We start from the raw sequence: 26,478 nt of genomic DNA, 5'->3' as shown, positions 1-26,478 counted from the left end.
ACAATTATTTTTCAACTAATTCAACAAATTCAATTTACATATTGAATCATATCTGTAAAAATATCAAAGAAAAAGGGGCGCATGTACAAAGGGCATAATCCAGGGGTGTCCAAGTTTTTTCTGCAGTGGGCCACTTCATCAGAATTGTATACGTGCGCAGGCCGCACTCATTTTTCACTGTGACAAAAAATATGGCCTTTAATAAAATATGCAGATTAAAATAAAGTAAAATGACACAAAACCTTTACTCTTCCTCTCACTGATTTCTGGGCCTTGAAAGTTTTGCGACTACAAATTCAGGATTCCCTAGATTTATTCTAGGGATGAACTAAAATGAAAATTCTGGACCAAAACATTCAGGGTTCACTTAACCAAAACCGAAAATGACCCCCACCTTTAAAAATACTAATAAAAACTCACATGTTTAATAAAAGTAGGTAACACACAATTGGACAAAATTAGCAATATGACTTGGCATGATAGGAGTGTGATTGCTAACAGCAATCACACTCCTATCATACCCAGGCAACCAGTAAATGCTGGTACCTAGGCATGATGGGACTGTGCTCGCTGTGATTGCTGTTAGCAATCACACTCCTATCATGCCAAGTCAGCCAGTAAATGCTGGTACAGGGTGGCTGTAAGTGATGTGCAGACCCCATACTGCTGGCAGCATCACTACACAAGGGGGGCAGCTAGCTAGGTTTCAGCATGTACTGGCTGACTTGGCATGATAGGAGTGTGATTGCCAACAGTAGTCACAGTCCCATCATGCCTAGGTTCCAGCACTTACACATCCATCCAGTAAATGCTGGAACCTAGGCATGATGGGACTCTGATTGCTATTAGCAATCACACTCCTATCATGCCAAGTCAGCCAATACACGCTGGTACAGGATGGCTGTAAGTGATGTGCAGACCCCATACTGCTGGCAGCATCAATACACAAGGGGGGCAGCTAGCTAGGTTTCAGCATGTACTGGCTGACTTGGCATGATAGGAGTGTGATTGCCAACAGTAGTCACAGTCCCATCATGCCTAGGTTCCAGCACTTACACATCCATCCAGTAAATGCTGGAACCTAGGCATGATGGGACTCTGATTGCTATTAGCAATCACACTCCTATCATGCCAAGTCAGCCAACACACGCTGGTACAGGATGGCTGTAAGTGATGTGCAGACCCCATACTGCTGGCAGCATCAATACACAAGGGGGGCAGCTAGCCAGGTTTCAGCATGTACTGGCTGACTTGGCATGATAGGAGTGTGATTGCTAACAGCAATCACAGTCCCATCATGCCTAGGTTCCAGCACTTACACATCCATGCTATCACACACACACACACACACTCATTTATTCATATAATCGTTAATTCACAGATTAATTCCCTCAATCACACACACTCATTCAAACACCCTCCCCACCCCCTTACCTGCACTGCATCTCCCTTCGATGCCGCTCACAGACTTCAGCAGGGGGCGCGGCCTCCCTCTGCCTTCTCTGCTAAAGCACAGAGGAAGTAGGAAGTCACGTGAACTCCGCTTCCTCTGTGCTGTCCAGAAGACCCTCCCACAAGTAAGTAGCAGGGCTTGAGGTGCGGCTCGCGTAAGATCGGTTACCCTGGCTGCCGATCTTACGCGGGCCGCACCTCGAGGTCTCGCGGGCCGCATTTGGCCCGCGGGCCGCATGTTGGACGCCCCTGCCTTATTTAAAAAAAAAAAAAAAAAAACTTAAAAAAGATTTCGGGCGGCCCCTTGGCTTGGGCCCCCCTGCCGCCGGGGCCCGGTCGCAGTCGCGACCCCTGCGACCCCGGTAGATCCGCCACTGAGACAGGGGTAGTTTTAGGGTTAGGTGGGGGATAAAAAAAATCGGAGCGGAGCGACCGTGAGGTGCGTCTTCCCAGTACAGGGTGAGGTCACTGGGTGGGCAACCAGGTCCAGGCAGATACAGACAACTTGGAGACCCCAAAACTCACTTCCTTTACGGCATTTATCTCAAACACACGCGATGCGCTCCCCCCAGCTGAACAGGGGACTCAATACCTTTTACCACCAAAAAATAAATACCCCCACGTCAATAACGACATGTCTCAAAACCACCCCGCTCTCAATTCCAAGACGTTCCAATGGACACAGACCCGGTCCGGCCATCGGGCCCCCCAGGAAAAAGGCCCAGGGGGCGCTGCCCATCTCCACCCTATACTCACCTGTTTGGGATTGGGTGCTGCACCTTGGTCTGCGGCTGGATATACCGGCCGACGCGCTACCCGAGGATAAAAACTCCCGTAAAACGTTATTTTTAAATATTATGTTATTATTAAATATTATATGTTATTAAATATATTATATTATATGCTATTAAATATTATGTTATTATATATATAATGTTATATTATATGGTATTACTAAATATATTACATTGTATGCTATTATTAAATATTATATTGTATGCTATTATTAAATATATGATATTATTATATGGTATTATTAATTATTATATTATATGGTATTATTAAATATATTATATTGTATGATATTATTAAATATTATATTGTATGCTATTATTAAATATATGATATTATTAAATATTATATGGTATTATTAAATATATTATTATATGGTATTTTTAAATATATTATATTGTATGCTATTATTAAATATTATATTATATGGTATTATTAAATATATTATTATATGGTATTTTTAAATATATTATATTGTATGCTATTATTAAATATTATATTATATGGTATTATTAAATATATTATTATATGGTATTATTAAATATTATACTATATGGTATTATTAAATATATTATATTGTATGCTATAATTAAATATATTATATTATTATATGCTATCATTAAATAGTATATGTTGTTATTAAATATATTATATTATTATTTAATATTATATCAGGGGCAGTGATTATTTATTGATAAACTCCGCGCCTGTCTAAATGCCGTGTGTTAAGTGTTTAACCCGGAGGAGCTGGGGCAGTTTGTGTAATAACCTCGGGGTATAACTCTGCAAAAAAAAAGAAGAAATAAATTCACATAATTCAGAGTAGTAATAATATTATTAATAATAATAATAAATAATACATAGAAACCTAGAATCTGCCGGCAGATCGGCCCCATCCGGCCCCCGTCTAGTCGCCCATTTCTCCTGCTGTAAAGACTCAAACCTTAATCAGTCGTTGGTCTCGTCTTAGATTCAGGAGCCGTGTCTATTCCATGCGTGTTTAATCCCCTCACTGTATTACCCTCTACCACTTCTGCTGGGAGGCTGTTCCACTTATCAACCACACTGTCGGTAAAGTAAAACTTCTTTACATTACAATAATAAGCACATTATTATAAAATAATAAAAGTTACATGTCTCAGAGATCCCCCTGTAATTATGGGAATAAAGCCATTTCTATGGCTATGATTGGCATCTAGGACAGATTTATACGCAGCGTACATGCAAGGGGGGCGCAATAACACATTATTCACACTACATGCCCCAAACCCCAGAGCCCATCCCTGTGTAGAGGTAATAAATAAAGAGCCCCTCCCTAATTGGAGGTATTATAGGCACTTTTAGGCAGCATGCGGGGTATCTGGGCGGTTGCTGGGCCCCGGTAGGAGATGCCAGTGTACATGCGCGGGGTGAAAGGTGTGTGTCGGGTGTCGGGGGCGCGGATGATTATTATGTGATATGATGTATTAGGAGGTGAGGCGTGTTTATGAGTATTATTAACTGCAACTCCTCCCCGTACCGGGGGCTGCCCCTGCTCTGTGTGTGTGTGTGTGTGTGTGTGTGTGTGTGTGTGTGTGTGTGTGTGTATATATATATATATATATATATATATATATCGGTATGGGGCCCCCTGCTCTGTGTATAGTGTGTGTGTGTGTGGGGGGGGGTAGTGGGTCCCTGCTCTGTGTATAGTGTGGGGGGGGTATTGGGTCCCTGCTCTGTGTATAGTGTGTGGGGGGGGGTAGTGGGTCCCTGCTCTGTGTATAGAGTGTGTGTGGGGGGGTATTGGGTCCCTGCTCTGTGTATAGTGTGTGTGGGGGGGGTATTGGGTCCCTGCTCTGTGTATAGTGTGTGTGTGTGGGGGGGGTATTGGGTCCCTGCTCTGTGAATAGTGTGTGTGTGGGGGGGTATTGGGTCCCTGCTCTGTGAATAGTGTGTGTGTGGGGGGGTATTGGGTCCCTGCTCTGTGTATAGTGTGTGGGGGGGGTAGTGGGTCCCTGCTCTGTGTGTAGTGGGGGGGGGGGTATTGGGTCCCTGCTCTGTGTATAGTGTGTGTGTGGGGGGGGGGGGTATTGGGTCCCTGCTCTGTGTGTAGTGTGGGGGGGTATTGGGTCCCTGCTCTGTGTATAGTGTGGGGGGGTATTGGGTCCCTGCTCTGTGTATAGTGTGTGTGTGGGGGGTATTGGGTCCCTGCTCTGTGTATAGTGTGTGTGTGGGGGGTATATTGGGCCCCTGCTCTGTGTATAGTGTGTGGGGGGGTATTGGGTCCCTGCTCTGTGTATAGTGTGTGGGGGGGTATTGGGTCCCTGCTCTGTGTATAGTGGGGGGGGGTATTGGGTCCCTGCTCTGTGTATAGTGTGTGGGGGGGGTATTGGGTCCCTGCTCTGTGTATAGTGTGTGGGGGGGGTAGTGGGTCCCTGCTCTGTGTATAGAGTGTGTGTGGGGGGGTATTGGGTCCCTGCTCTGTGTATAGTGTGGGGGGGGTATTGGGTCCCTGCTCTGTGTATAGTGTGTGTGGGGGGGGGGTAGTGGGTCCCTGCTCTGTGTATAGAGTGTGTGTGGGGGGGTATTGGGTCCCTGCTCTGTGTATAGTGTGTGTGGGGGGGGGGGTATTGGGTCCCTGCTCTGTGTATAGTGTGTGTGTGTGGGGGGGGTATTGGGTCCCTGCTCTGTGAATAGTGTGTGTGTGGGGGGGTATTGGGTCCCTGCTCTGTGAATAGTGTGTGTGTGGGGGGGTATTGGGTCCCTGCTCTGTGTATAGTGTGTGGGGGGGGTAGTGGGTCCCTGCTCTGTGTGTAGTGGGGGGGGGGGGTATTGGGTCCCTGCTCTGTGTATAGTGTGTGTGTGTGGGGGGGGGGGTATTGGGTCCCTGCTCTGTGTGTAGTGTGGGGGGGGTATTGGGTCCCTGCTCTGTGTATAGTGTGGGGGGGTATTGGGTCCCTGCTCTGTGTATAGTGTGTGTGTGGGGGGTATTGGGTCCCTGCTCTGTGTATAGTGTGTGGGGGGGTATATTGGGCCCCTGCTCTGTGTATAGTGTGGGGGGGTATTGGGTCCCTGCTCTGTGTATAGTGTGTGGGGGGGTATTGGGTCCCTGCTCTGTGTATAGTGTGTGGGGGGGTATTGGGTCCCTGCTCTGTGTATAGTGGGGGGGGTATTGGGTCCCTGCTCTGTGTATAGTGTGTGTGGGGGGGTATTGGGTCCCTGCTCTGTGTATAGTGGGGGGTGGGGGGTAGGGGCCCCGTCCTTGCAGGCTGTCTGTAGCAGGAGGCGGGGAGGGGAGGCAGCTGGATGGTGGGGAGGGGAGCTGATGATGCTGATGGGGGGTGGGGAGCCGCTGGGGTAGGAGGGAGGGGTAAGGGGGGTGCAGCAGTCTCGGTGACCCTTCGCTCTCTGCGGTTTGGGGACAAGGACGCGTCACGTGCCCGCGGTGAGTGTCTCGCCTCGCCCTGTCTGTCTCAAGCCGTCCCTCTCGCCTCTCTCTGCCATTGCGTGCCAGGCGGTCTCTCTCCCTCCTCCCGAGGCATCCGTCTGACCCCCTGGCTGTCTCTGGCCGTCCGGTCCCTGTGACTGCCAGGCGCTGTCCCTGCTGCCCCTCTGTCTCTTTGTGTGTCGGGCTGTCTGTAGGGTGTGCCCGGCTGTCTCTCGTTCAGCTGTCTCTCTCCCCTTGTTTTTTGGGTGTCTCCCTCTGTACATTGGGATGGCGTGTTTTTCATGGGCGCTTCCCCTGTCAGGATCTCTCTGTATAATGCAGTCTCTCCTAGTGCTGTCACATCTTGATGTCTCTCGTATATGGGGGTCTCAGATCAGGGCCTCTATATCGGGGGTCTCACTATTACAATGATGTGACTGTCTCCGATGGGAGGTCTCGAAGGGAGATCTTTGTATCATTCTCGTCATGTTTCTGAATCGTGGGGGTCTCGGTGTCTCATCTAGTATCGGGGGTCCCGGTGTGTGTCATCTAGTATCGGGGGTCTGTGATGTCTCTTAGCTGTGGGGGTCTCGTGTCTTGGCATCATCACTATGTATTGTTTTGTATAGCGCCATCATATTCCGCAGCGCTGTACATCACGTGTCTTCGCATTGTGACCATGTGCAGTACGTCTCGCCCAGTGCCGGGGGTCACATAGTATTCGTGGCATTGTGGGGGGTCTCCTCCTCGTGTACTTTATAGGGGGTCTCATTCCCTCGCTCTGGGGTCTTTAACCCTCTGAGTCCCGTGTGTGGGGACCCTCGCAGCGTTAATGACATTTCTTCTCAGTGTTCGTATGATTTTATTGGTTGAATGTCTTGCCAAAACCACTGCACAGCCAATCGGATACGGGCAGAGGAGGGGCGACGTATCCCATTGGCTGCCACGGCTGTCAGTCTGGCTAAGCTGGCCCACAGCTGGTATTCCAGATGCTACAGGCATGATCCCCATATCTGTACAGGTGTGTGTTACATGCGTGTAATGTGTAGCGGAACATACAACATGTTATCTTCAGCCAACAAATAGAAATTATATTATTTACAGCCAATAAATATAGAAAGGATTTTATTTACAGTCAATTGAGATAAAGTACTTTACTGAGGGGGTAGTGGATAAGAGGAACAGCCTCCCAGCAGAAGTGGTAGAGGGTATTAAACATGCATGGGATAGGTTTACGGCTCCTGAATCTAAGACGACTGATTAAGGTTTAATCTATAAAAGTGGTGAAGGGTTTTTTTCTGCCATATTTTTTTTTTTTTACCCACTTACAGTCTTTTAACCCTTCTCGCCCCTTCCTGGGGCTCTAGAGATGGCTGGCCGATACACCCACGCCGTGGTCCGGGGGGTTCCCTCCTCCATGGCGCAGGAGGGGGACGGGCAGGTGGACCTGGCGAGGGCGCAGCGGGAGAGCGGAGTGTACTGCGGCATCTTGAGGCAGAAGCTGGGGCTGCAGGTGGTGGAGCTTCCCCCCAACGAGGAGCTGCCGCGGGGGCAGCTGACGGGGGACATGGCGGTGGTGATCGCGGACACCGCCCTGATCACGCGCCCGTCGGTCCCCGCCAGGAGGAAAGAGGTGAGTCCCTGTTTGCTTTTTCCTCCCCTTGCTGTGTGAGGCTGTGATTGGACGGGTTTCATGGTGGCGTCTGTCTGTCTGCCCCTCTCGCCCCAGACGGACGGGTTACAGAAGCTGTTCGAGGAGCTGAAATTCCGGGTGTGCGAGGTCACCGACGAGAGCGCCGCGCTGGACGCCAGCGACATCCTCTTCACGGGTGAGTGAATCATTCTGCCTGTCCTAGAGGGGCTAGACCCGCCTCCTATTACCCACCTGGGTTAGTCCTAGCGGTGCCTCTTCATCTCTTCTACTAGCCCTAGAGGTATTGGTGTAATCGCAATACCCACCTTCATGTTCCCCACAATCAACTGAAGCCCAAGCAAACCTGCATACTTTGCTACAAGGTATACAGAGTGGACCAAGAGATCTCCTTTATTATCTGTTATTGTTTTCTGTATTGTTATTATCATTTTCCTGTTTCTGTGCCTGAATTGTCTATTACCATTTTTTCTGTCTATCTATGCTTTATGGCCTAGGAATGCCCTTACTGGGAGTTGCAGCATTTTTCCACTGATTGTTTTATTTGTTTTTATTTGGTAAAATTTATGTCATGCCTGTCACTACTTAAGTGTGTTATATTTTACTTTCTATCTTTCTGCTCCACTAACCCCTTATCTCCTATATCTGCCCTCTTACTGCCCCCGTCCACTTTAACACTATTTAACACTCTCTATTACAGCCCTCACAACCTGCAATACCCACCTTCATGTTCCCCACAATCAACTGAAGCCCAAGCGCCCGCCCCCCCCGTCCCTCTCCCACCCGCCCCAGTGGTGTTCTAATATATAGACAGTTAAGTACCAGCTCTATTGGAACACGCCAGTAGAGGGCACCAAACGGTAGATCCCTTTACTACCCACTACTCCCCATTAAAGCATTCCAGATCCTATCCCTCCCCATCTCTCTGCCGTCAAAGCTATCCCAGTACCTCTACACTAAACCTTTTTATGTGAAACCTACCTATACTTGCTCTACTACTGCTGTCCCCCACATAGTCTTCCCTATTCCCATCACTCTTAGCCAGCAAACTCAATCAACATGCGCAACCTAACCAATCTTATTCCTATCATCTCCAACCTTAAGCTACCTCCCGTCTTTAACTGTGCCCTATGGAATTCCCGCTCGGTATGCAACAAACTCGCTTGTATACATGACCTTTTTCTATCCCATGCTTTTAACCTCCTAGCTCTTACTGAAACCTGGATCCCCTCCCATGACACTACTGCTTCTGCTGCACTCTCCTTCGGAGGACTACACTTCAGCCACACTCCTAGGCCTGATGGCAGAAAGGGTGGTGGTGTAGGCATCCTTCTCTCACCTCACTGCACCTTCCAGAATATACCAAGCCCTCCCTCCCTCTCATTCTGTTCCTTTGAAACTCACACAATCCGTCTTTTCTCTCCACTCTCTCTTCATATATCGCCCTCCAGGTCCTACCGCGCAGTTCTTTGACCACCTCTCTGCCTGGCTCCCTTTCTTCCTCTCTCCTAATATCCCCTGTCTTATTCTGGGTGACTTTAACATTCCTCTAGATATATCTAACAACTCTGCTAGCTCCAAACTCCTCTCCCTGACATCCTCCTCTGGTCTCTCTCAATGGACTAATTCCCCTACGCACACCGAGGGACACTCACTTGATCTGGTTTTCTCCAGATCATGCTCCCTTTCAGACTTCTCCATCTACCCGTTCCCTCTGTCTGACCACCACCTTCTATCCTTTTCTCCAGTGCTAACCCCTAACAAGACAAACTTACAGCGTTCACCTCATACTTGTAGGCCATTACCAGACAATACCATTACCCAACTGTCAGCCTCACTTGAACCTCTCTTACCTTCCATGTTAACCCTTTCCTGCCCAGACACAGCAGCCTCTTTTTATAACAACACACTTGCTTCATCCCTCGACACCATAGCTCCAATTACTACAAGTTACCCCCGACAATTTAAACGCCAACCATGGCATACCAAAACCACACGGTATCTTCAGAAGTGCTGCCGCACGGCTGAGCGTTACTTCAGAAAATCCAAATCCAGCGAAGACTTTAATCACTATAAATTCATGCTCCACACCTACAACTCTGCCCTCTCTCTCACCAAACAGCTCTACTTCTCCACTCTCATATCCTCTCTTTCTTCCAACCCACGACGCCTTTTTTCTACTTTCAACTCCCTTCTCTGTCCCTCCACACCCACACCACAAACCTCTCTCACTGCCCAAGATCTTGCTACCCACTTCAAAGAGAAGATCGAGACTATTAGAAAAGACCTCTCCTCCTTACAACTCCCTCCTACACCACTCAACACCACTCTCTCCACTCCTATTATACTAACTGCCTTTTCCCCTACAACCGAAGAAGAGATAGCCACTCTTCTTTCTTCCTCTCACCCAACAACCTGTCCCCTCGACCCCATCCCTTCACACCTCACAAAGTTTCTATATCCATCCCTTGGTCCATCACTTACCCACCTATTTAATCTTTCTCTATCATCTGGAACTGTACCATCTGCCTTCAAGCATGCGCTAATCACACCAATTCTAAAGAATCCTTCCTCAGATCCCGTCTGTTTGACTAACTACCGCCCTATCTCTCTGCTTCCTTTTATCTCTAAGCTGCTTGAACGGATTGTGTACAACCGCCTCATTAACTTCCTCTCCTCTAATTCCCTCCTTGACCCTCTACAGTCTGGTTTCAAACCCCTTCACTCTACTGAAACAGCTCTAACAAAAGTCTCCAATGACTTGCTCTCTGCCAAAGCAAAAGGTCACTTCTCCATTCTAATTCTACTGGATCTCTCTGCTGCTTTCGATACTGTTGATCACCACCTTCTTCTAGACTCACTTGCTTCTATAGGCATTCGAGATACAGCTCTCTCCTGGATCTCCTCATATCTGTCTAACCGTTCCTTCTCTGTCAACTTCTCTGGCAAGACATCATCGCCCCTTCCACTTTCGGTTGGTGTCCCCCAAGGTTCAGTCCTTGGCCCTCTGCTGTTCTCTCTTTATACTTCCTCTCTTGGCAAACTAATCAACTCATTTGGCCTCCAGTATCACCTATATGCAGATGATACCCAAATCTACCTGTCTTCTCCTGATCTCTCTCCATCTCTCCTGTCCCGTATTACCAATTGCTTGTCTGCTATTTCTTCATGGAGGTCACAACACTACCTGAAACTTAATCTTTCTAAAACTAAACTCATTATCTTCCCTCCCTCCATCTCCACTCCACTACCTGAATTCTCTATCACCATTAACAACACGACTATCTCTCCTACTAACCAGGCCCGATGCCTTGGGGTCATCCTTGACTCAAACCTCTCCTTCATCCCTCACATTCAGTCCCTCGCCAAATCCTGCCGCTTGCACCTAAAAAACATCTCTCGTATCCGCCCATTCCTCACCCAAGAATCCACAAAAACCCTGGTTCATTCCCTTATCATTTCCCGTCTTGACTACTGCAACACTCTTCTGGTTGGCACTCCACTGTCTCGACTCTCTCCTCTACAGTCTATCCTAAATGCCGCTGCTAGGCTCATCTTCCTTGCACGTCGCTCCTCTTCTGCTTCCCCCCTCTGTGAAACCCCCCACTGGCTCCCAATTACCTTTAGAATTAAATTTAAGATCCTGGTACTGACATATAAGGCCATCCATAACACTGCTCCCCAATAATACCCCCCATAACACTGCTCCCCAATAATACCCCCCATAACACTGCTCCCCAATAATACCCCCCATAACACTGCTCCCCAATAATACCCCCCATAACACTGCTCCCCAATAATACCCCCCATAACACTGCTCCCCAATAATACCCCCCATAATACTGCTCCTCCGTACATTTCTGACCTCATTAGCAAATACTCTCCTACTCGATCCCTACGTTCCTCCCATGGGCTAAGGCTCTCCTCCTCACTCATCACCTCTTCCTTTTCCCGTCTACAAGATTTCACTCGAGCTGCCCCCATATCTATGGAATCTTCTCCCAAGGAACCTTCAGCTTCACCCTCCCTCCCAACATTCAAGAAACATCTAAAAACCCACTTCTTCAGAGAAGCCACAACCATCTTAGCTGCTAGAACTTCCTTGTCATCGATACAACCCCCACAATACCTCTCACCCCGTCACTGATACCCCCCACAATACCTCTCACCCCGTCACTGATACCCCCCCACACTACCTCTCACCCTTTCTCTATGCCTTATGTTTGTCACCCCATTTCCCTCTAGATTGTAAGCTTGCGAGCAGGGCTCTCTCCACCAAATGTATCGGTTTGTCTTAGTCTGTCAATTCTTGTCTTGTCATATCCCTTGAATTTATGTATTGTATTAAGCGCTGCGTAAACTGTTGGCGCTATATAAATAAAGGATAATAATAATAATAATAATCGTAACAGTGATTTGTCCAGTCAGTGTGAGCCTAAAGTCCTAGAGGTACCTAGCCCTGTCTGTATGTCCCTGAAGGTCAGTCCTAGAGGTCCCGCCTGTGTCCTTATCTTCCCTGTCCAGGCGGGTCCTAGGTGTACCAAGCCATATTTCTTCCTCACTACACCAGTCCTAGAGGTGTCTGATTCTACCCATCCCCCGCTCCTCCCTCTTGTGTTTCAGGAACAGAGATATTTGTGGGTTTGTCGAAATGGACCAACCTCCGAGGGGCAGAAATGGTGGCAAAAACCTACCAGGTACGAGTGGCTTCGTCCTCCGCACCGCTTATTCCGCCCCATAATCCATTAAATGCTCTCTGTCTTCCTGCGCCAACCGCATGCCTGTCTCTCCCCCCTCTCCATTCTGCCCTCACACTCCCTCTGTAATTTTGCCCCAGCCCGGGAACCCCAGACCCGTTTATTGCCCCCTCTGCTGTTCCCGCGCTGATTTCTCTCCCTCTAGGATTACGCCGTCTCCACGATTCCGGTATCGGGGGATCTGCACCTCAAGAGTTTCTGCAGCATGGGGGGTCCCGATACTCTAATCATAGGGAGCAGCGACGCCGCCCGCAAGGCCCTGAAGGTAAGCCCCCCGGATGTGATGTCATGGCTTCTATATCTGTCTATATATGATGTCATGGCTTCTATATCTTTCTATATATGATGTCATGGCTTCTATATCTGTCTATATGATGGCTCCTGGTCTTTTGATGCCACAATTTTGTTCCCGTGATGCCGTAGGATAAATCCTCAGTATGTAAAAATAAAAAATAAAAATTTAAAATGTATTTTTTTTGATAAAGTTTAACATTGACTGTTAATGGGGGTAAAGCTGCTGTTCCACTTTGGCATAATATTAATTCCACTCTCTAGTAACAAATAATCCATAGCAGTTCTAAGGGAAATTTGGCCATTCTGGGGATGGTGTATATATACCGTATATAAATATATATTTTTTTTATTATATATATTTTTTTATTATAAACAGGGCCATTTAAAGATTCCCCCCTCGCCATCTGCAGCTGTTTATTTCCAGCTCCGTATTGTAGAGAAATTGGTATTTTTGCTGCATGAGCTGCCTGACTCTTAACAGATTTATAATATAATTATTATCTATATTTAGAGATTATTGGTAAAGAAGCTTTAACCCGTCGCTGACCAGAGTTTTTTTCTATTTATCTCCAGATGATGGAGCAGCTGACCGATCACCATTACGAGACCCTCACCGTTCCTGACGACCCCGCCGCTAATTGCATCTACACCCGCGTCGGCCCCAAATCCAACGTCCTCGTTCACCGCAGTGCGGAGGAATTCCCTGACAGTGCGCAGGTACCGCGGACGCCCTGCATGTACTCTGCGCTGTCCTCTGACACTGGATGGGGGGGGGGGGAGTACTCTCTGCTGTCCTATGATGCTGGATGGGGGGGTACTCTGTGCTGTCCTCTGACACTGGATGGGGGGTGGTTAGTACTCTGCGCTGTTGTATAACACACAAGCTCCATAATTTAATGTGCAGCGAGACTGCGTGTTGTCGCGTATTCCTGTGTATAGATACTCGGCATCACTCTAATTATCCACAGCCGCCAGCTGACCCCCAGCAGATGTGGTATTTAACCTCTTGTGCCCTTTCTCTCCCAGGTCTTCCAGAAGCTTACGGATTACACGCTGGTGCCGGCTTCGTGCACAGAGGTGTCCAAGATCGGCGGCTGTCTGACGGCTTGCGCTATACTGATAAACCGCAAGCTGGACATTTGATCCATACGCTGCTCCGACGCCTGCTTATCCGCCAGACTGAGGGGGACCAGCCGCGCTCCTCGTGAGTGTCCGTGTACACTCACACTTCTCCTTGCTGCATACTTAGAGATATGGGTTTAGATGTATACATACGTGCATTAAGCTGCCCCCTACACGTGTTCCTAGCGTGTGCGAGGGTAACGCATACTGTGCACGTGTGTCTGCGGTGGACGGGCGCCTGGATACGTTTTGTATTTGGAGACTGTTACTGGAAGCCCCGATCCGTCTGATCGAGTATCGATTACCGATAATTACAAAAGCCGATTTATTCACCAACATTCTGTTGCTATAACGTAACCTTCCATCCCGGAATGTTGCTGGAGAAATGGCTTCCTTGTATGAGCTGTGATTTATTTAGAGGAAAGTAATCCAATATCCACATTCTAACCCAAAAATGCCACCTGTATACTAAATGTAGATGTAATTTACAGAAATGCCTCTAGGTGGGGCACTTCCTCACTTTATTTAATTTTTAAAAAAAATGCAATTTTTATTTTTTCATAATTTTTTTTGCTGGGTTTATCTAATTTTTGCAGACTCTCACTGTGGTTGGTTAATGGGGGAAAACACTAAAAAAATACTTCTTTCTGGTGCTAAATTGTTAAACCCCTTTAACGTCATTTTGTCAAATCCCCATTTTTTTCATGTTTTTGGGTTCCCCCCCCCCCCACCAACACACACTACACTTCAGTCTTCAAATTATAATCTCATTCTTCCAGAAAAAGCACTTCAGTACAATATGGATTTTAGTGACCCCTTTCGGTTTTTCCACCCCAAATCGCTCTGCATCAATGCTGGACTCGATCGCTACATCGCAGCCTCATCCGACTATATGCTGGAAACTGACTTCTTTTTATTTTGTAAACCTCTAAGTTTATAAATAAACAGCTTCAAGAATATTCCAAGATTTGTGTTTTTATTCTTCAAAAAATATTTATTCCCTAGAAAAAAATAATAAAATCCCCCCCCGATTTATCATTTTAATAAAAGGGATGCGAAGAAAAATATTTGATTACTTAACTCTTTCATGATTCGCTACTCAGTTTCTATATAAAATATACATTGTCAGATAATTAGCGATTTGATTTTGAAAAACATTTCCTCCCCCCCCCCCCGACGTGATGGCAAGCCGCCCTATATACAACATCCTTCAGTAGACTGCCTCCCAAGTGTCCTGCTTTTTACAGCACAGTCCTGATATTTTGGGTGTAGTCCTTATTTTGTATATAAGCATGTGGGTGGTCCCTCCCTGGCTCTAGCCATGCCCCTAATACAGGTGTCCTGATTGGACACCAGGAGTATTTGGGGGTATCTGTAGGAGGGTGGGGTATCTCCGGTCTCCCCATGTATTTGTGTGTGGGGGGGTTATTCTCTTGCTGCTTTCGCTAATCGTTATTTACCACCACCGTCGGTGAGCTGCTTCTGCTGCAAGACGGGCCACGTGTGTAGTCCGGTCACTGCGCTTTAATCGTACAGTATACGGGGCCGGCGCGGCCCTTCGCGCAGGAGAAGATCGTGGCGACGTGGGACCTTCATCCTTAATAATCTCCATAGTAACTGCGAGCGCCAGCGTCCCCCCGAGTCACATGATGCTGGCGTACACGGTGCCGCACGTGTTCCTGGGGAGTGGGGGGCGGGGCTTTTGGTGCAGCTGCAGCTCCACGTAGGACACGTTGTCAGAGTCCCCCTGCAGGGGTGGAATAAATAACTCCACGTAAATAAACTCTCTGCTGTATCCCTTATCCGGAGCGGTAAAACCCCAGCGATCCCTTCTTACCTTTATCTCCTCGCTCAGCGCTCGGCTCCGTAAATCCTCTTCCGAGGAATTCTTTTTATCTGCAACATAAATTCAGGACTTCAAACTTCCAGGAAGTTAACGGTTAATTTTCTCCAAAACACCCAAACCTCCCCCCCAAAAAATCACAAAATGAATCCAGTTCTGCTAAATCCTGTCTTATCACCGTAGCAACCGATGGAATGTTCCAATTAACATCCACATTCTGTTGGTTGCTATGGTAATAAGATTACTCTGTGAATAGCGTGAGGCCGAGGGAATCCGATCCAATAAAGACGACTCCGCGTTACCTTCAGCTCTCCTCTGCCGGACCGACGCGGTTCTGGAAAAAGAGAATGACAGTCACAGGCCGGGCGGGACACGGAGTAACACGCAATGCACACGGGAACACGTATGAGCGCTGGCGTGTGCTAACCGGTACCTGCTCAGTTCCATCGCGTAGCAGGCCGAGGCGGTGCCGGTAACGATCAGGACGATGAGAATAACCACGGTGACCGTGATGCTGATCACCACCGTCTGCGTGACGCCGCCGCTCGCCCCTGTAAAAGGTGTGACATATGACGCCCTGCAGGGGGAGGGGCAAGCTCACATTATCTTCTATGTCACCAAACAAGGGGAGGGGCAGATTCACAGCTCCTCCTGTCTGTTACCCAAGAGGGGGAGGGGCAAACTCACTGCTCCTCCTGTCCAAGTTGCCCTGCAGTGAGTGGGGCAGAGTCATGGCCACTTTCTGCCTATGTCACCTAGCTCCTTCTATGTCACCCTACAGGGGGAGGGGCGGGCTCACATCCCCTATGTCACCCTACAGGGGGAGGGGCGGGCTCACATCCCCTATGTCACCCTACAGGGGGAGGGGCAGACTCACAGCTCCTTCTATGTCACCCTACAAGGGGAGGGGCAGACTCACAGCTCCCTCTTCCTAGACGTCTCACCGTTTATTAGCCCACTCACTCTCACTGTTGTCCGTCTCTCCCGGCTGGGCAGCTTGCGATGGTTTCAGGACATACTCGGCACTGATTTGTGGGAATTCTGCCACCGAGCACCTCCAGCGGCCGTGGTTTCTCGGCTTCGCGGGGTCCAGGTTGTAGATGGCGTTAGGAAGGCTCTCCTTTTTGGATCGCAGAATGACCCCGTTTAATGACCAGCTGAACGTGACTTTCTTCTTGGGCAGCGCCTTGGTCTGGCACAGGCTGCATATGAGGGCGTTCGCGGCGTCGTTCAGCACCAAGTCCAGTGACGGCGGCGGAGACTGGTGAGATGAACATCCTGACGTCAGGGAAGGAGGCAGAAAAACAGTTTGGTGCAAGGAGACGGCAATAATGAAAATAGGACGGGCAGAAGCCTTCGGAATACCCCTCACTCTCATCACATATACATCTGCTGGAGAGATCTGGTACTACAGCAAACTCTGGACCAAGTCCCATGCCAAGCTTTTTCTAGGTTTTAATTTATATCCCTGGATGTGTGAATAATTAATGGGAACTCCCAGCGTTTTCACATCAGATTAAAATATCTTTTCAAAAAATGCACTGTAATTTTTGCCCCATAATATAATGTTTTCAGGACGCTGTGTATCAGCCATTTGTATGATTCTCGCTCTGTTATCTGAGCCCCCAATCTACTCCCGACAATAGAATGGCTCAGTCCTAATCAGCCAGCCGGACTCTCTAACTGATGAAAGTCTATGGAGGAACGGACTTCATTAGCATCGCCATAAAGCATCAGCTCAGTGCGGTGTTTGAGCCGGGAAAGTTCAGGTCTGCAGATAAAGGACGTTTATTGGAACAAAATGAGATAAAAACCAGGTTTTTGTCAATACTGACCGACATTACTGTATACAGCGCTGGGGGTTATATTACTGTATACAGTGCTGGGGGGTTATATTACTGTATACAGTGCTGGGGGGTTATATTACTGTATACAGTGCTGGGGGGTTATATTACTGTATACAGCGCTGGGGGTTATTACTGTAAACAGCGCTGGGGGGTTATATTACTGTATACAGCGCCGGGGGTTATATTACTGTATACAGCGCTGGGGGTTATTACTGTATACAGTGCTGGGGGGTTATATTACTGTATACAGCGCTGGGGGTTATTACTGTATACAGCACTGGGGGGTTATATTACTGTATACAGCGCCGGGGGTTATATTACTGTATACAGCGCTGGGGGTTATATAACTGTATACAGCGCTGGGGGTTATATTACTGTATACAGCACTGGGGGTTATATTACCGTATACAGTGCTGGGGGGTTTATTACTGTATACAGCGCTGGGGGTGATTACTGTATATAGCACTGGGGGGTTATTACTGGCCGGCCCGGTGACAGCCCATACACGCACACGCTTACCTTCCGTGCCGCAGCATGCCGGTATACTCAGCACCAGTATAAGTGTGAGCAGCATGTTTCTGTGTCTCGGTTCTTTTGTCTGTCGCAGTCTGTAGTGTCCAGCGAATGGTTTCTATCGGTGACCCTTTTCTGTCTTTCTTTCTGTCTCTCCCCCTCTTTTTCAGTCTCTCTTTTTTCCTGTTTCTCTCCCTCTCTGCCCCTCTGTCTCTCTCTATCTGTCTTTTTGTCCGTTGTACTGTCTGTATGTCACTTTGCCCAGCTTCCTCTCTCTATTGCGGTCCCTCTCGTTCTATCTCTCTTTGCCCATTTCTCTGTCTCTCTTTGTTAGTTTCTCAGTCTGTGTGTCTCTGTCGCTGCCTCTGTCTCTCCAAGCCTTCCTTATTCTCTCCTTCCCTCTCCATCTGTCCTTCAGGAACTTACTAATTGTTATCACACCCCAGCAGCCTCTGCATGTCATGCACATTGTATGAGGTTATAAATACACGCATACGGAAATAAACATGTACAGCTGGGTTCACTTATTTAACAAAAAGAGATAGATATATGGATAGATAGATAGAGAGAGAGAGAGGGAGAGAGAGAGACAAAGTCTTTCTTGGAATGAGGGGGAGTTGCAGTATTGGAGCCTGCCCCTGCTGACCCCGCCCCCAAGGTTCCTTGAACTTTTGCGTCATGGAAATAAGTGACCTTCAATGTTTTATTGAGCTATTTGAAGGGTATATATATCTTTTATTCAGTGGCGACCATTTTCAAACTAAGGAACGGTTCTGCATTGGCATTTAGGAAATCTGCGGAGAAAAGTAAAAAATAAAACAATTCGCCATCGTCACCTCTCATGGGTCACAGACTTCATGGGAAATTCTTCATTTAAAGTCCATTGGCTTGTATCCACATTGAACGGGTTGCCTTCTATGTTACCTGCAGTGCATTATGGGATAGCTCACGGTGTATTGTGGGTGCAGCAGATCGCATGCATCGTCCTACTTGCTGGCTAAGCCCAGGATGCCCCCTAGAGGTAAATCACCTCGTCCTCCAGAGTGCAGAATGCAACAATTTTATTGCAATTTATCTCATCCTTTATTTAATTATTTAAAATAAAATTATCCGGGAACAATTTTCTAACGGAAAATGTAACAGATCAGCCAATAATGGGCTGTCACTCAAACACACAGCTTTCTTGCCCATGTCCTGTACACACCACGGTGGGATACCTACAAGCACACGAAGAATCTGGAACCCTTGCCGGGTTGTCTCTAAACAGAACTATATATAACCAATATTGCCTCCCGGGGTATATAACCACAACAGCCCACCCCGCCAACGTTGTCATTTTATGAGTCCATGAATGGATATTTTGGAACAGTATCGTTACTGAAAAACAGCAGAGGATCGGTCAGTGATGGAGGACGAGAGGAAGGAGAATGAGGAGCGTGTGCGCCATCGCATCATCTGGGGAGAAGAAGAAGAAAGAAAATAACCACAGAACTTCCCAATTTATAGGCAATAGGCAGGGCAGGAGCCCATGGGCTGCTCTACAAAGGAATGACTGGCGAGAGACGCTGCGGCGCTCTTTGGGCCAGTTGGGGAGATAAGAGATCTGGAGGTCTTTGTATCTCTTCCTAGGGCAGAATGCTGGGATATAATGCCGTCGCCTCCTTATAAATGATTATAGAAGATTATATAGCGTTCTGTTTCTTTAAATAATTAAGCCGACATTGTGACCATGATGGCCTTCATCAGGCTTACAGGAACAGCTTTTTGTTGATGGATTCTCACACGTTTCCTATTGTTTTTTGTGGGATATGATGTCATATCATGATTCTCCTCGGAAGGAAGAGGCTGAGTGCAGGGGCAGGAAACCCTTGGAATGGTAGAACTTGGAATGTTTCTTTGGTCAGGTCTAGAGCAGCAGCCCCTGTAAATACATCACTTCTCACAACTAAAAATAACCCCTCTTTGCTCCGTAACAACGTTAGTCCACCTAATTAACCCTATCTAACCCTACGTACGCTATCTCCCCCTTCAACAACTCAAAAACGACTCACATGTTCTTATAGTTCCGATGGCCTTCAGGGTCGTACCGGCTGATGTTGGGCGAGTCTTGGTTTCTACACACGAGTCGTTTCCCGTTGAAGGAGTCGGTGGTGGCTGACAGCTGGTTTCTGAGCTCGTTACCCCCCAAGATGAAAACGTGGATTGAGCTGTTTCCCCAACCGTGGAAGAGGCTGAAGTGGTGGTGGAGTATGGTTGGCGTCTGGTCTTACCGCTGGAAACCGAGGTTGATGATGGTTCTTGCTCCCTGGTTTTAGTGATGAGTGAGGTCTTTGCCGTACTGGTTGCCCAAACGATTGAGGTACTTGGCATTGTGGTGGTTATCAAAGATTCGCATGCATATACTGAGATGGTGGCTTCCGTGGCTGTTTGGCCGTATCCCCAGGATCCAATAGTAACCTCCGTATTCTTAGTGTTGATTGAGACAAACTCAATAAATACCGACGCAGAGTTGTTGGGGCTGGCGCATAGGCGAGGCTTCACCGAGAATCCTGTACTGATTTCTATGGTCAGCATTAGCAATTGATCGGTCAAGCCGACGGCGTAGACTTTGGTCTGGTTGGGTTGGGTTCCCACCGACACACTTACGATCAGTTCCGGAATCCTGTCTTCCATCTTGCACGATTTACTATTTTTACTAGATGTGAATGAAGACTCATTCTCTGGGTTTCCATTGTCCGGCGTGGAGGGAATTACCGATCTTGGTCCGTCATTAGTTTCAGGACTAGAAGAAGGATTTGTAGGATCTCCAGATGGGTTCCTCAACGCCGAGCCGTTCACAGCATTTATCTTGTAAAAGACTGTAGATAATGTGGGTGAATCCGTTGTGATGGACAGCACCTTTGTGTTACTCTTCCCGGTTTGTGGTATGGAAACATTGACAACCGCTTCTTTTGTAATTCCTATGACGCCGAAACCGCAATAATTGACATATGGCGACATGGTTGAGTTGGAAATGTTGGAGGCAAATGTTGATGGCTTCTTGTAAGAAGTTTTCTTGCTACCAATACGAGGATTTTGGTGTTTCATCAACACAAAGGGTTTATCCGACGCTTGGCCGGCCTCTGTCAAAAGACACCACGGAGCAGGTTCCGCATGTAGTACAACCAGGGAGAGACTGGCACCATTCAGCCCGAGGGCCAGTAGTATACAGAATCTTAGCGTCAGAGGAACATAGAATCTGACGGCAGGTGACTGTTGGTTACCATGTATATGAAGAAGAGGATAGATTGGGCATCTGGGTAATTTTGGCTTCTCTTGGATCTATATGACAACATCTATTTTGAGCGATATGCTGTGGAATGTACTGAAGGATTGCAACATTTATAGATTGGGGTAGATAGAAACCTTATGGATACATGAAGTTAAATAAAGTATCGGAGGCTTGAGCTTATTATTATTATTATTATGATAATTATATTATTATATATTATTATTATTATTATAGGGTGGCGTGTAAGTGGAATTGTCTTCAGGCAGATGTGGTAGAGGTTATTAGCACAATCAAGGAATTCGGCCACTACACCGAGGCTAGAATGAAGTAGGGTTTGCGCATCTCTCACATTGTATCTTCTCTCACATTGTATCTTCTCTCACATTGTATCTTCTGTCAGATTGTATCTTCTGTCACATTGTATCTTCTGTCAGATTGTATCTTCTGTCACATTGTATCTTGTCAGATTGTATCTTCTGTCACATTGTATCTTCTGTCAGATTGTATCTTCTGTCACATTGTATCTTCTGTCAGATTGTATCTTCTGTCACATTGTATCTTCTGTCAGATTGTATCTTCTGTCAGATTGTACGTTTCTGTTTGTATCCGTCAGCCACGCCGCCATCTTCCCGAAACACCTGAGCAATGAGTGGGTTTACTGAGATTCAGATGATTACAAGACAGATACACAGCCGCCCATCCCCTAAACCTCGAGGCATAGGAAGTTTTTCTTTACTAAGCGGGTGATAGATAAGTGGAACAGCCTCCCAGCAGAAGTGGTAGAGGGAATTTAAACATACATGGGATAGACATACGGCTCTTGAATCTAAGACAAGACCAACGACTGTCTAGTCGCCCGTTTCTCCTGCTGTAAAAACTCAAACCTTAATCAGTCGTTGGTCTCGTCTTAGATTCAGGAGCCGTATGTCTATCCTGCGCATGTTTAATACTCTCACTGTATGACCCTCTACCACTTCTGCTGGGAGAATGCTCCACTTATCTACTACCCTATCAGTAAAGTAAATAGCAGAAACGTCCCATTTTGGATAAAGTTATGTCCTTCTCAGAATAAACATTGTATTCTCTGACTCTAGAGCTCTCACCCTTCCCGATCCTTACTTACCAAACGCAAACAAACCCAAAAGGAGCAGCAGCCTTCGCCCAAACGCCATCCCTCCCGTCTAATGGCGCAGTCTGCCGGGCAGCAGGGGGACCTTCCTTTTATATGAAAATCCTCTTTATAAGGAAATATTCAGAAGTTTTCATATCAAAGGTCCTTTACAGGACTCCTTCTCAGAGGGAATTCATATCTACTGCGCTGCTGATAAACTCTGCTTATCCAACATTCGCTATCACTTCACCATGCGCGGCGTCACTCCAGAGTGAGACTAAAGTGTCCAGAACGGGCATTAAATGCCAAATGTCCCTGTACAGAATGTGCTCGTGACTCCGGGACCCCAAACTATTTGCTGACTATATGCGGCTGTTCAAAAGTTTGGAAAACAAGAACATTAAACTCTCATTAAAAAAATCAGCCGTTTCCAGCTACAACATTAACCCCGTCTGCGCTGGATTTCCCATCCATTTCATGGTTTTTTTAATGGATAAAATACGTGGAGCGGCTGGAGAAAGTCAGGTTTTAGAAGCATTCTGTCGGTCTCAGGTTTCAGATTTTGTAAATATTTAGTGGAAATGAAGCTCGCGCCACCGCATGCCATCACCAGATAACGTAATCGCGTTCTTTGGAGATCACGGAAAGCGGCGGTTATTTCCTGCTCGCTCTATAAAATGTCAGAGGAAGGTCGCACTTGTTTGGTCCAATTAAGGCTGAAATTAAACATTTTGTCAACTCAGTGAAGTTCAACTTGTCCCCCAACTCCCAGAGGTTCGTCGTGGATATTAACAAAGTTTGACTTGAGTTGAGTTGGTGGGTGAGTTGAAAATAGGACTTCAGCTTTACCAAATCAACTCACCGAGAGGAGGCAACTCAACCCGGTTCTCATTAAACTGGATGGGACTGACTCAGCATCCACCGACTCGATGGACAACTCAACTTTATCCTCGGGATGCCCGGCAGGCTTTTTATCGATCTATCTATTCATTTATCATAGGAGAGGTAGACAGAAGAAGGAGTTCTCTCAAGTTCTCCTCCCTTTTCCATAAATGACCGTGTTATTTAACCTATCCTTTTATCTTCTGACCATCGTTGCTTCAGTTGTTTAGCAGATATATATTTCTGTTACTCCTTCGAGAGACTACACCGGAGAGACGCTCTAGAGCTGCGCTGCCGGTCTCGGTACGGTATAGTGTATGATGATGATGATGACGACGTACATCTGTATGGTTTGCTGTCAGAAATCAGCTGCCTATCAAGTTTAACAGAATCTCTACCTCTGCATGTTAAACGCATACAGTCATTTAATAATATTGTCATTGTATGCGTTCTACATGATGGGTCCCTTACAATGGCCCTGGAAATGCTAAATTGGGATTTAGGAAGTAAAAAGCACAGAAAAGGTTTTACTTGCTTAGCTATAGCAGAACAAAAAGCATATAAAATAACTTGGGGATTTGTCAAGGAAGGAGATAAAGATCCATAACTCCATTAGTAAGATACTTTAGAGCTTTAAAAATACATATATTGACAAGGATGGACCATACCATAAATACAGAAATACATCTTGGTTTTGGGCACGCTCGCCACAAGTGCTTCTCTAGTCTGTACACTAGGGGGCACCGTGGACTAATAACTATAATATGGTAAAAAAAAAAAAGGATTTAGTTCTATTTTACGAAAAAGTAACTCATGAAATGGGTTGGGGGGTCTGGGGGGGTTTGAGTCTCCCCATCATCATTATAAAATTTACTGCCAGGATGTTTTACGTGGTGTGGGGTGGACTAAGGTCAAAGAAAGCAGGTTGATCACTAATGCGGATCTGGATACAGGGATACGGGTCACGCGAGGGCAGATGGGAGTATCAGAATTCCAGTGGCAGCTTCCCGCTGTATTTATTGTTACAGTGTACAGAAAATGAGCATCCGCGGGTACCTTCTTAATGACCCATTCTTCATAACCCAGCACAAGGAGCCCATTGTAATGACTTTCATGAAATGGCCCTAATAATGACCCTCATGAAAACAATGACTCTTCAGTCAGTAAAGATATTCTGAATCAATTCACCTGTATTCAAGCAGGGGTGTAAGGTGTGATATAGTAGTAAGAAAAGAAGCATTAAGGATGACTGGGGTAGAAACCCTGAGACTTTGGGGTAAACCTCACCACTTCTCAGGTATTCTTTTCTGGACAACGAATTTCATTTCTGCAGAAACGCTTCTCTTTCTTCACGGATCTGTCTGCATTATTCTGGCCACCCGGAGCACTTCCGCAACAGGGCGGGGACAACCTCTCCCCCCATTCCTCCAATCAGGAGAGACGGTGTCCCTGTGGTGTGCACAGAGGCTCCGCCCCTTATGCGGAAGTGCTCCAGGAGAGCGAGATCATGACGTGGAGAACACGAAGAAGGAGAAGAAGTGGAGAAGAAAAGAGACAGAGATAGGGAGGGAGAGTGTGAGAGAGCGTGAGGGAGGGTGAGTGCAGGAAATGAAATTTAAGCGAAAACTAACCCTCCTCGTTTTTGGACATCCATACAAATTAACAAAATCAAAGTCTAGTTTTTACAGATTTTATTGAACAAATGAAGGGGGAATTATCACACTAAGAGGAGAACTTTACTAATACATTTCATAACAAGAGCTCACTACACCCGGCCACAAAGCAACCCGCGCAGAGGGGTACGGTTAATGCAACAAACAGAACCAAACCCGGTGTCCTACGCACCGGACACGAGAACAAAACACCCTCTCTACTTCCGGAAACATAAAGGCTTTGCGCTTCTTTGCTGATCTGCAGCGGAGGACAACCAGATCGGGTCCAGCTCCAACTCCAACGCTCCTTTTGTATTTTAGTCCTTTTGTGTGTCGGTAGGGACCCCCGTAGAGACTCCTGATGATGTAAGGAAGTCCGGCTCCGGCTCCCCAGCTTGGCTCGTGTAACCTCACCGGGGAACTCACCCATTATTGGGCAAATTCTGGTCTGGGGACCCAAAGGTAGACTAGGCCTTTCCTTGGAGGTCCACCTTTGTGTCCTGTGTAAGTCAGGATGGGGTGTGGTTTAATGAAAAGCCTAGCCAATCATATCCATCCTTTACCATTTTTATCCAGCCATGCTCCTCCCAGTCCCCACCCTTTTGTTTTATTTTTTTAGTGGTCTGGGGTTTGCGGGAAGCCCACCCATCTGGCTTTTGTTGGGGCCCCCTGCAAGCTTTATTAAGGGGCCCCCTCTCTTTATGAATTGAAGCCTCAATGACATGCTATTAAATAATGGAGCAAATAAAACTGAGGAGCCCGTGAAAATGTTGTCGTCAGTGAAATGGCGAATGTTGGTGTTCACAAAGTTATATCGCGTTCCGTAGACTTGGGACCCCATAAAACTGGAGCGGATTTTTAAGAATTCATTATTTCCACAATCCTCGTTGTCAGATATTTTAGGCTGGAAAACAGGTATTCCATAATTGTGTATTTTATATGAACACAAAATGGAGTCAGAACCATTTTGTTTTCCTTAATCATATAATATTTTTTTCTGTCCTTGTTCTCTCTATCATTGAGAACAAAGAAGCGTTTATGAATATAGCTGCTTCAGCAAATATTTCCTAATTAGTCTTATCTTCCATGAGAAAGTTAAGGAGGAGAAGCTGCGTATCTCTAGGAATGTAAATTGGAATGGGGGGATACGTTGTAAGACCCCCTGATTTACTACCTAGGAGGTAACGTCTAGAGATATGGGTGACCAAGGATAAATTCCAAACTCATATGTAACGGTCTTTAAGTTATTTCTTAGACCAGAGCGTCTCTTAGAGGTAAATGATGGAAGTACAATAGCACCAAAATGCTAAAAAATCCTAATTATAATGAGTAAAACCCACCATTCTGATCGGAGAATTCCAATCAATAGATGGAGAATATGATAATAATCCCTGTCTTTAAAAGCTTATGTTTTAAATAATTTAAGGACTCACTCAGCAAATTTACTCCCAGAAAATTTGAATTTTGGAACATCACGAGATCTTGGCACCATCTTTTACTCTTAGAATTACTTTGAGTTTCTAACGTATATATTACTTTAAGAAAGTTATTCTTCCTTCCACTTATTTTTTCCACTGAACCTGGATTGATATCTCCAAGGACCAGTTGGACCACAGCAATAAGTGGTGGTAAATATAATGGTTTTATTATTCTGAATAGAGGTAAATTTTGTCTACTTCAATATAGAATTCCATTTTTCTGGGAAATAGTATATGGCATTATTGTATATGGCATTATTGTATATGACATTATAGTATAGGGTGTTATTGTATATGACATTATAGTATAGGACGTTATTGTATATGACATTATTGTATATGACATTATAGTATATGGCATTATTGTATATGACGTTATTGTATATGACATTATAGTATATGAC

General features: G+C 46.4%; 1 protein-coding gene across 1 annotated transcript; it reads left to right on the top strand.

Annotated features, from left to right (window-relative positions):
- The first annotated feature begins 7,022 nt into the window (after positions 1 to 7,022).
- Positions 7,023 to 13,498, top strand: LOC149271591 (N(G),N(G)-dimethylarginine dimethylaminohydrolase 1-like). The gene is made up of 6 exons (XM_089507300.1): positions 7,023 to 7,286; positions 7,383 to 7,482; positions 11,928 to 12,001; positions 12,207 to 12,326; positions 12,929 to 13,072; positions 13,382 to 13,498. The coding sequence occupies exons 1-6, from the start codon at positions 7,023 to 7,025 to the stop codon at positions 13,496 to 13,498; spliced, it is 819 nt and encodes a 272-aa protein (XP_089363426.1).
- The last annotated feature ends 12,980 nt before the right edge of the window (positions 13,499 to 26,478 follow it).

The sequence above is a fragment of the Sceloporus occidentalis genome, unplaced genomic scaffold (assembly GCF_023333645.1).
Source record: "Sceloporus occidentalis isolate IW3139 unplaced genomic scaffold, rSceOcc1.0.p SCAF_489, whole genome shotgun sequence".
In the NCBI taxonomy this organism is placed as follows: domain Eukaryota; kingdom Metazoa; phylum Chordata; class Lepidosauria; order Squamata; family Phrynosomatidae; genus Sceloporus; species Sceloporus occidentalis.
Note: the sequence above shows the minus strand (reverse complement) of the source record. Positions and strands in the feature narration are given on the sequence as shown.

Bases quoted from the DNA above. Each gene is read 5' to 3' on its own strand.
- LOC149271591 (XM_089507300.1), top strand. From the start codon at position 7,023: ATGGCTGGCCGATACACCCACGCCGTGGTCCGGGGGGTTCCCTCCTCC. The intron at 7,287-7,382 runs GTGAGTCCCTGT...CTCTCGCCCCAG, and splicing joins TCCCCGCCAGGAGGAAAGAG to ACGGACGGGTTACAGAAGCT. The intron at 12,002-12,206 runs GTACGAGTGGCT...CTCTCCCTCTAG, and splicing joins TGGTGGCAAAAACCTACCAG to GATTACGCCGTCTCCACGAT.